This window comes from Macrobrachium nipponense, chromosome 1 (genome assembly GCF_015104395.2).
Source record: "Macrobrachium nipponense isolate FS-2020 chromosome 1, ASM1510439v2, whole genome shotgun sequence".
In the NCBI taxonomy this organism is placed as follows: domain Eukaryota; kingdom Metazoa; phylum Arthropoda; class Malacostraca; order Decapoda; family Palaemonidae; genus Macrobrachium; species Macrobrachium nipponense.
Window position 1 is genome coordinate 94335541 of NC_087200.1, and position 10677 is coordinate 94346217.

Consider the following 10677-nt stretch of genomic DNA (forward strand, 5'->3'; position numbering starts at 1 on the left):
CCCAATAGGAACAGTACCCGGATGTATCTTACCCAGCTACGTGACCAGATGGGTGAGGAACTGCTATCAGTGACGCCATCACGTCTGTAAACAAGTTGCCCTTTCTCCTAGAGGAGGTTTTTTGTTTGCATCTTTGGTTACTTGAACAAAACAGAACTAATTGTAAAACTTTCCTCTTAAAATGGTCTTAGGTATTTTCTTGCTTTTAAATTTTCATAAAATATTGTTATATACGCAGAGGTAAAACTTTATTCATAGTGATAAAAAATAAAAACATATTTTGTAACTCTCGTAACGGGGCAATCGATTGTAGTTCATCCTTCCAAGATTGTCTCTCGCTATCCACATGCAGTCCGAATCTCTAAACATAAATATTTTACAAAGAAAAAGGTCCAATAAGGATTCGAAACGATTCGCAAAATAGGCGATAAGTTAATTATCTGAGGATATGTAAGTTATCCTTAAAAAAAAGACCCCTCTATCTTTTCTGTACCTGTCCATTTACTTTCCTAAAGGAAAAAAGAAGAAGAAAGCCATTATAAAACAGCCATCAGCATCGGAATGTCAGATCAGGGTGCGGATAAGAGAGAAAGTGTATATTTCTATTCTTAGAACACCCACGAATACTCCAAAACAATCACTGATGACCTCCTGTATACTTATCTCTTTCAGTGAGTCAGATGCGGTGATTGGCCTCATCTCCTCAGAGGTATACGTCAAGTAGAACGTTAGGCCGAGGTCACTTCAGTTATAACTACGGGAGCAGAGGTGGTAGGCCATCTTAGGTCAAGCGCAGGTGAGCTTGTTATGGCAAAATTTCATCTTTTAACTGAACGTTACGGAGTGTCTTTGAAAGGACCAAAGGAAGACGAACATGTTCTGAAATATGAAAGCATTAATTTCATACTAAAGGTTACGTAAAATGATAGACTATATTAATCATGTATATTTCTTAAAATCTCAAGTGTGAAATTTTCGATTGCTTTCACAGAAAACTGTCAAACATAAGCCTAGGTTTTAGACCCTCTTCGTAGTGATGCCGCTGTGACTTAGAATTATACTTCCTATTTGCACAAACAGTATTCCTACAGACTATAAAAAAAACCCTTCCTACTTTCGCAGACGAAAAAATGTCCGGGCAATTGGTAGACGTGGCCTTAGGCTTCAATTTGCCCGTGAGCCTATCGGACATAGGGAGCGGGACCTTGAGTGTCAACCCAGTGGCCGGGTTCATAGTATCCCTTTTAGCCTTCTTGGTCTTCGTGGCGGTGGTGGGTGTGCCGATATCAACCCTCTTCGGCGCTAAACTATTCTCTGGTTTGGATTCCTTCTCGAGGTGGGTAATACCGGAACACTAAATGAACAGCCCAGTGGGGTAATATTACTTTGCTGGCGGTTTGTTTGGTGATTCTGTAAACTGGATAAAGAAAGTTATGTGATACATATTTTTGTTGTTGTTTGGTTAAGCTGGCCTTATGCCAGCACGGGCTCTTGCTCATAGAGCAGCCCATTGGATAGCTGGGCCTATTTCTAAAGTACATCCACGGGTATGAGTGGCAAGAGCACGAAATAGAATAGTATCCTTAACACATATTCGTTAAAAATTACTAGTAGACAAAGGAATTGACAAAGTTGAATTTATTAGCTGATATTTTCCACCTAGAGCAGTAAGTCTACAGATTTTCTTATGAACCATTAGGCATTTAGTACTACATTACATATCCAGATTTGTTAGACGCGCAAATATTCTTAAGCATTATCTTTCATCTTTTATATATATATTTTTTTTCATTTCCTTCATCAGACAAAGGTCTCTGACGAACGAATTCGACGTATCATCGGTGATACAGACGATAACGGGAAACCGAGCGCTCGAAGACTTCTTGAACGAGCCCCTGGACGCTTTCGTAGAGCGCATGTTTGGTTCTCCAGACGGTGCGAGATCTCTTACGACCGTTGAAGACGTTTTCCTTGCGGCGAGTGATATCCTGTTACCCTTGATATCTACTCTTGATTATGACAACACTTTCCTGGCTATTCCGGTAAGGACGAGAAAATCCCTATAAGAAATTCTGACTTTTTACAGAATGAAAGGTTCCGTTCTGAAAGTCGAGTTTCATCTTGTCTCAAATGACTAGCGTAGAGAGGTTATTGGAACTATAAACTCATAGAGGTTTTGGAAACTTACCAGAAAAAATCGCCCACTGATTTTGACAGTGAGAGGTAGCGATAGTGTTAGGGGCTCATTTAGTCCAAGAGCTAAGGTCCTTTGAACTAACCGAGAATGGCCAAAAGCGAGAGTGGTTGTTCTTGGGTAAAAAAGTGTGCTGAATTAAAAAAATGGGCGTCTTACTAGTCCCTGATGGGACATATGCATGTAAGACACCTTTTCCCATCATGACGGCCGTGACAGAGTTCCGACCAAATGTGACATCTTAATGCGGAAATGTCATTGATTAATGATACCTTTCCTATTTTGTCATTATAGTATCAACATTGTGTAATTTTTGAATGAATTATATATATATATATATACTATATATATATATATATATAGTATATATATATATATATATATATATATATCAGGAATTTTTATGTTACCCAACATTACAGTTTTTATTTTTATTATTATTCTGTTTTTCATTTCAGGGTGATATGATGAATGTATGATGGGAGAGACTCCCAATGAAGCAATCCTAGGATCTTCCAAGCCCGCGGAACGCATTTGCATACTTCATATTACATCAGACACAAAAGACAGTTATGTTAAGGAATTTGATGAAAACACATGGAAGACTTCATAAAGAGCGTCAAATGTGAGGAAAGAGAAATATAAGTCCCCTAAATATGGTTCTGTCTGTGAAACTTTGCAATCTCTAAATCATAGTAAGGAATATGGCTACCACAGGCAATGCTACAAGAGATGCACTTCAGTGCCTAAGGTCTTCAGTTCAGAGTATGCAACATTCTTTGTATGTTTTCAGGTATTGCTCCATTGGTTTTAAGAAAGCTTTGAAAATGCAACACCTGGAAAGCTGTAGCTAGCAGTGGGTGTAGTCGTTTGCGGCGGTTAAAGTGTTTTCCGGCAATAAATCCACTAAGCGATCCAAGTGCCAAGACTCTAGATGCACCTATGAAATGTCCAAGTGAAGTAAAATAAGCCATTATAATGTGAAAAACACTAAAACATATGAACAGATCATCATACTTTGGAGATTCTTGGTCCTGTACGTATCTGCATAGCTGGTTCTGCGATTGGAAGATTGTAGTTCACTAGCGCGTATGTTGCACCACATGCACTCCTTGGTAACAGTCTGTGAAGATCTCATCGTTTCAGCAACCACATCCAGTTGTGTCGGAGGTAGTGTAAGTTCTCCATATATCTGACAATCTGGAATGGAAGTTTATCTTCTGTGATGCGTGAATTCCAAACGGACCACTTTTGTGTATCGTCAAACAGTTCACATGACATTGCCCATGGTATATCTCTTCTTCTTATCTGAATCAGGTGACTGGGTTTATTAACTTCTTTAACTGAATAGTTGAAGGTTGAGATACAAGGTTTCTTTGTTAGATATGGACTAGGATGAACCGTGTCAGAGTCAAACTTTCTTTTTTGCTTAAATTTTTTTGGTGGCACATCTGCTTGTGTTCCATCTTTACCTGATGGACTGGTGGTTGATATGTCTATTTTAAGAACATTTTGGTAGCAAATGCCAATGGTATCATGTAAAGTCCCTTTCCCTGATAGGGTTTCAGGGTTTTCATCATAACTGTTCTATGCTGTACCTGTGGACAAACCAGGCTCTTGAACTATTCCATCTGGAGCTACACTGCCTTCTTACCACAGTGGTTGCCATATCTGTCTTCAGAACTTCAGCTACATTAAGTTTATACAGTGACCAAAATGGTTGAGTATGTCCAAGAGCTTCCTGCTTCCAGTCATGCTCTTTATACCAAGTCCCAAGGATATGTGCTTTGCTAGTTTTACCCTTCCACGGGTTGTTGCAAATACTGAATCGTCAGCAGATGACTGGACATAACGTTCAACATGTGGACTCATTACAGAAGAGTGGCTGCCAATGTAGAGTGTCTGGAAAAATAGAGGTAGCTCTTCAGGAGCATCTGCCTCACCAGCACATAAGGTATCAACAGTGATGTCCTGAGGCAAGGATCTTGTGATTTCCTGTAGCTGCAAAATGACATGGTGAAGTTGTAAGGCAACATCAACAATAGTAGGATTGGTAGAAGAGAGCGCAGAAAAAGGCTTCCTTGATTGCACCATGCATCTCAATATAATTAGCAGACCACAGTGCCTTTGACAAACGATGTCCTTAATCTGTCACTGAACCGAGTCAATATCTTTTCACATAATCTTGTGTATGAAGAATCATATTCACAAAGGCACATCAATATCCGGAGGTAACGGGACTTCAACGAGCTCAGTAATTCAGCACAACCTTTTTGGATGATAAATATAGATGTGTTCAGACAGTCTTTTGAAAGCTATCTCATGGAGGTCACGAAGTTGAGCATGTAACTGTCCTTGTGCATCTTTTCATGTCTTTCCGCTTCATTCAAATAGTCTTTTTCATGTCTTTCCGCTTCATTCAAATAGTCTTTTCGACAGCTATGATGATATCTAACTTCCTTTGCTATAAAATCTACATTACCTATTTTCAATAACAAGACTTCATCCTTGAGCACAGTTGCAGCATATTTAATTTTCTCCTGACCATCAGAGGTTTCACAGTTCCCTAAAGCTTCATGCTTCCCTTGACGTTTTTTCCAAGACCAGTTGCAGAATATACACACAGGTTGGAGAACTCCGGTGTTGGATGTAGTTGGAGATATTGTATATGTTTTTGACCACAGTAAAGACTGCTGATCATCATCTGTCGTCTCTTCATATGTTTATTTTTCAGGAAGGACCTTGGGTACTGAAGTGAATCTCTTCTACCATTGCCTGTGGTAGTTACATTTCTCTCTGTGAAGATTGCAAAGTTTCGCAGACAGAAGCATATTTAGAGTACTTATATTTCTTTTTCCTCACATTTTACGCTCTTTCCGCAGTCTTCCATGTGCTTTCATCAAATTCCTTAACATCACTGTCTTTTGTGTCTGATGTAATATGAAGTTTCCACGGGCTTGGTAGATCCTAGGATTGCTTCATTGGGAGTCTGTGCCATACATTCATCATATCACTCTGAAATGAAAAATAGAATAAAGATAAAAATGAAAACTGTAATATTGGATATTGATAAACAATATTAAGATGCACACAAATGTTTTTGCACTGCGCCCATTTGATCTTGAATTGAAACATAAAAAATCCAATGTATATTTTTTAAAACATTAATAATTCATTTAAATGTTACAAAATGTTGATACTATAATGACTGAATAGGAAAGGTATCATTAATCAATGATAGTTCCGCCTTAAGATGTCACATTTGTCGGTTCTCAGTCACGGCTGTCGTGATGGGAAAAGGTGTCTTACATGTACATGTCCCATCAGCACAATTTTTGACCCCAGTATCAACCACTCTCGCTTTTGGCCATTCTCGGTTAGTTCAAAGGACCTTAGCTCTTGTACTAATTCACGCTCAGCTCCGGTCGTAAGATTGGAAAAGTTGGACGTCGGTACGTGAATGTGGTTGTTCTAAGTCGGTACAGACTGTCGCAGAGATAAATCCTGAGACTTGTTTAAAATTAGGTATAAGTAGCCCATTCACTGTGAGGCGCGGTTGTTCTATAGTTGAAATAATAAACATCCGTGCATGAAAATGGAAGTTACATACACCGACCTGTATTTATTTATCATTTCAGCAATAGTGTCGTCTGCGAAACGTGACTTCAGACAATTCTTTAACTATTAATATACTAAGGTAGAAGTATTTAATAAGTAGCTTTGGACTAACTGGATTAATTTATATAAGTCACACCCATGCTTATGGAATGTGAAATTCAAGTGTTATTCCGACAGAAATCGGGAAAATATCACCTACGATATATTAATAAAACAAGCTGAAGGATAGATATCCAGATGCGACACGGGAAATACCGCTTCAGGAAAATAAGCAAACATTTGAAGAGCATTCCGGAATGATATTCCCGGGAAGCCTCTGAGGATATATCGCCACACTGCACCTTAGGACCTCATAAAACCTCCCTTTCGCTGAATACCATATTGTGGCGGTTAGTCTATCGCCAGGAGGTTAGATTATCACATACAGGCGTTTAATTTTTTCGTATAAGATGTTAATGCCAGCAGTTCCCTAAATTTATCTTGGCCAATCTTCAAATATTTATACCAATCACCTGGATGACATTTGAGTTCATTTATGATAGATGCATGAAAAAACTCATTTCTTTTAGGCAGCTAATCTTTCACTCAGTATCTCTTAATATTCTTAGCAGGGTTCTTCGTTCTGACGCAAACCATAGTAAAAATTGCCATAGTTTTCAAATTGCTGTTGGTGAGAACGTCGGCCATAACTCTAGCACGTCCAATTGACTCAGACCGGATACTAACGTCAGTAGTGAGTGCCCGTGTCATTTCTTTCAACGTTCCTCCCTTTTTCGACATGTCTGGGGTCAAGTCTGAGAGTGAATGACCCTTCTTAGGGCATATTCAACTAGGGCATCCTGATGGGTAATTAGTTTTATTTATCTGTTTATTTACTTATTTCACCTATTATTCTTTTGTCAACAGATTCCAGGAAACGACTGCCGTCAGAAGTTAATGTGCCACGTTCACTCACTGATTTCAAAGCTACCCGATCCTCTGCAGCAGGCCTATGACTTCATTGGGTATGACGTTTTCTTAGCTTATTTTTCAAAACGTTTCTCAAGATTTTTCTTCAAGTTTCCGATAAGATCACTGATAAGCATCGATAACTCATATGTTTGTACGAGTTAGTTTGAACAGATCACTGTGATGTGAGTTGTTACTATATACAGGCTTATTAACCAGAGATCCATCCGACTGTCTGCAGAAAAAAAAAAAACAGAATTCAAGCTAAATTGCCTACTGAAAACATCAAGCGTGTTATATATATTTATATATATATATATATATATATATATATTATATATATATATATATATATATAGATATATAGATATATATCTATTTATATATATATATATATATATATATATATATTATATATTTATATATATTTAGACCATTATTTAAAGCAGTGGTTCTCAACCAGGAGGGAATTCCCTCTAGGGGGGAGGGGTATTTCAGAGTTTCAAGGGAGGGGTGGGGGAGGGCATTGGCAGGCTCCAAACGCAGTGTGCATCGGTCCGCCACATTGAGAGGTCACACTAAGTTTTCTTTCCGCTAGCTTCTGTGTTTGTGTTAGTGTTTTGCTTCATATTATTTGGAATGAACCTTTAGAGGCAGAGAATTTCGGAAAGGTCGGGGCGGGAAATGACATGCTGACTTATGGTGAAAGGGTGCATAGGCCAAGAAAGGTTGAGAACCACTGATTTAGAGTATCTTCAACGCTTTAGATTAATGCATAATAATATTATATCAGAATTTCCTTACTGAAGTCTACGGCAGATCCCACACCAATGCAACCAGTTGCATGAAATCAGTTGCTTACGACGCCGCAACCAGTTGCATTGCGGCTGACTCATTGGTTTCTTTAGAACCTCTCACATCGAGGCGACTGAACCTGCCGTTCCGTGCAACTATAAAGCCCGCCACTAACGTTCAGTTATAACTGCACAGTCCAACAGTTAAAATTGCGCAGGCATAACTGAAGGTTAGTGGCGGGCTTTACTGATCGCCGAGCTATTGGCTATGCTGGTCGTGTAACTGATCGCCGTGCAGTTGACTATGCTGGTCGTGTGCCGACCAGTTGGATTAAGAACTCGCTGGGAAGGGAGTGGTCTGTGCCTCCGAGCGCCAAGGCCATGTCTATTGCTGCAATGGCGGGTGACGAGCAAGTCAAGGAGCATTAAATTTGCAGCCTTAAAAATCTTGGGTCCCACCAAACGACCTAGTTTATTGAAGGCTTCTTTAGGCATTCTGTAAAATAACTGAAATTTCACAGGGTCCCCATCCAGATCCAGAGCAGCACCAAAACTCCCTCGTTGACCATTTCTTGTAAAATATGGATTAACCCACCGCGATCCTCTCTTGTTCCTTCTGCTTATGTAACAAAGCAAAAGCGCGTCCTCCTCGTCTGACGACATTGTTGAAACTAAAATCATGAGGATCTTGAGGCGACCGATGGTATGCGACCAGTTGCGATCTGCCTAAAGGTTAAACTCCAGGAATTAAATTAAACTAAATATCATAACTTACACAAAGTTTTCACTTGACATACAAGCCATATAAATGACATGTAAAGGTTTAAAGCTGTCTCACAGGAACGCTGAGCGTTTTATATTGAAATTTTAGTATTTGATGATATGGTGACAGTTGTCATGATGAAGATATCTTCAAATCTACGGTGGAATCTCTATATAAAGTTGACTTTACTTATACAAAAGAAATTATTGCTGATTATATTTTTTATTACAGTACCCATGGTACTGTGATAAACTTGAATAATTAACATCAACAACAAAAACAACAACAATAGCAACAACAACAACAACAACAACAACAACAACAACAACAATAATAATAATAATTATAATAATAATAATAATAAAATATAGATATGACCAGGATTAATAGAGTGACTAGACTTATACAACAAAATTACCATTGGATTATATTCTACACACACACACACACACGACAACACAGCACCCACAACACACAACACACAAAACACACACACCCACACACCAACCACACACACACACATAATATATATATCATATATATTATATATATATATATATATATGTATATATATATATATATTATGTATATATATATATTATCTATATATATATATATATATATATTATATATAGATATATATATATATTATATATACATATATTGATAATATTTCAGGCCAGCGATGCAGAATTACGACACGTACTCCGAAGCCATCATCACGGGGCTCTCCGGAGGCGACTGCGATGCTCCGTACCGCGGATGTCCTTACTCCCTTTCCCAGCTGGCGTCCTTCGTGCCCTTCCTCAAGGGGAAGTCGCAGTACCTAGGTTCTAGTGAGCTTTAAATGTTATTGGTAATTGATTGTTCTATTTAACTGACTTGTTGTGTGCGGTTAATTATTTGCTATAAGGTTAGGAGCGTTGCTGATCTATTTTTTTTGATAAGGAATTTTTGTAATGTCTGTGTAATGGTTTGTTATAAGGCTTGGAATATTTCTGATCCCTTGTTCATGAAAAATGAGGTAGTTTTTGCTCATTTTGTTCTGCGTAATGCCTTGTTAAAAGGATGGAAACGTTGCTGATCTCTTGTTCGTGATAAATAAAGTAGTAGTTTTTGTTCCTTTTTCGGTGTCGTGTATGGTTATAAGGCTTGGAATGTTACTGATCTTTTACTTATGATATGTAAACTAAAAAATTTTCTTGTTAATGTGTTCTTTCTATTTTTTGTAATCAAAAGTAAGTTTCTGATGTGTCATGATTAAATTTTTTTTGCTGTATTTAATTGCTCTCGTGTTTATTGCATCCATTTCTGAACTCGAAATAAAATACTGGAAACCTGATGATTTTGTAATTAGCAATGTCACTGGTGGCACCTGATTGCAAAGATCACCCGAGGGAAATATCAGATAGGCGGTTTTCTCTTTATTAAGCAAAACGCTTTCGAATGAGTGGTTTAGGGAGACAATAAGATAATTGTACGTCTTCCTTTCTCTCTCTAAGGATGTGTGTAAATGTATAAATCGCGGTTGTTTACAACTATCCGTTTCCTTTAAATAAAATTTGTATTGTATAACAGCGCTGCAGTTGTAAAATATATCAAAATGACTGAGCACAAGACAAATGTTTTAGTAAATTACATACAGATCTCCTGAATTATGAAAGCCTTCGGTGGAAGAGTCTCGTGCGTTCTTCGTAGGTTTAAAACCTCGAAATACTCCGGCTTTCCTTTTGAAGAAGCCGCCTGTTTAGTGACTCACACTCAATGCGAACTTTAGAGGCGAATATACACTGGCCAGGATTCGAACGTAAGACTTTGGGTGGATGGAGTTATAATACACCTCAAAATTCCCTTCGGATGGAAGTCATCCCCAAAATAAAGTGATGTGAACTGAATATAAAAGGGTATTTGATGCTTAATATTTTTTTTGTAAATAATATATACTAGGGGGGGGGGGGGGGGGGGATATATATATATATATATATATATATTATATATATATATATAATATATTATATATGTATATATTATATATATCTGTGTTTGTGATACTATATGATGATAGTAATAATAATTGTACCCATAATCATATGAACACTAGGCACGATCCGAAGATCCCTGAAAAGGAATCTGAAAATTAGAGTAGAAGTACCTCCAGGACTCATGCAGAAGAATTTGCTCCTGTGATAAAAAAAAAAGGCAATAATATTAACAGATACTATATACTGATCTGTTTTGTATATATATAAGATATTATACTATATATATATATATATGTATATATATATATATATATATATATATATATATATATAATATATATATATATATACGTATATATATATGAATCATTATCACAT

The 10677-nt window shown here is 37.5% G+C and overlaps 1 protein-coding gene across 3 annotated transcripts in view; it reads left to right on the forward strand.

The window, feature by feature from the left end:
* Positions 1 to 9900, forward strand: part of LOC135219473 (uncharacterized) — a 118859-nt gene extending 108959 nt beyond the window's left edge. For 2 of the 3 annotated variants that reach the window (XM_064256273.1, XM_064256272.1), the window contains exons 2-6: positions 673 to 796; positions 1123 to 1336; positions 1805 to 2042; positions 6719 to 6816; positions 8996 to 9900. In XM_064256273.1, the coding sequence (XP_064112343.1) occupies positions 1131 to 1336; positions 1805 to 2042; positions 6719 to 6816; positions 8996 to 9164 (711 nt within the window). In that variant the 5' untranslated portion in view covers positions 673 to 796; positions 1123 to 1130 and the 3' untranslated portion in view covers positions 9165 to 9900. Of the gene's footprint in view, positions 1 to 8; positions 53 to 672; positions 797 to 1122; positions 1337 to 1804; positions 2043 to 6718; positions 6817 to 8995 lie in introns of all 3 variants that reach the window. The other variant, XM_064256274.1, reaches the window with a different exon arrangement.
* The last annotated feature ends 777 nt before the right edge of the window (positions 9901 to 10677 follow it).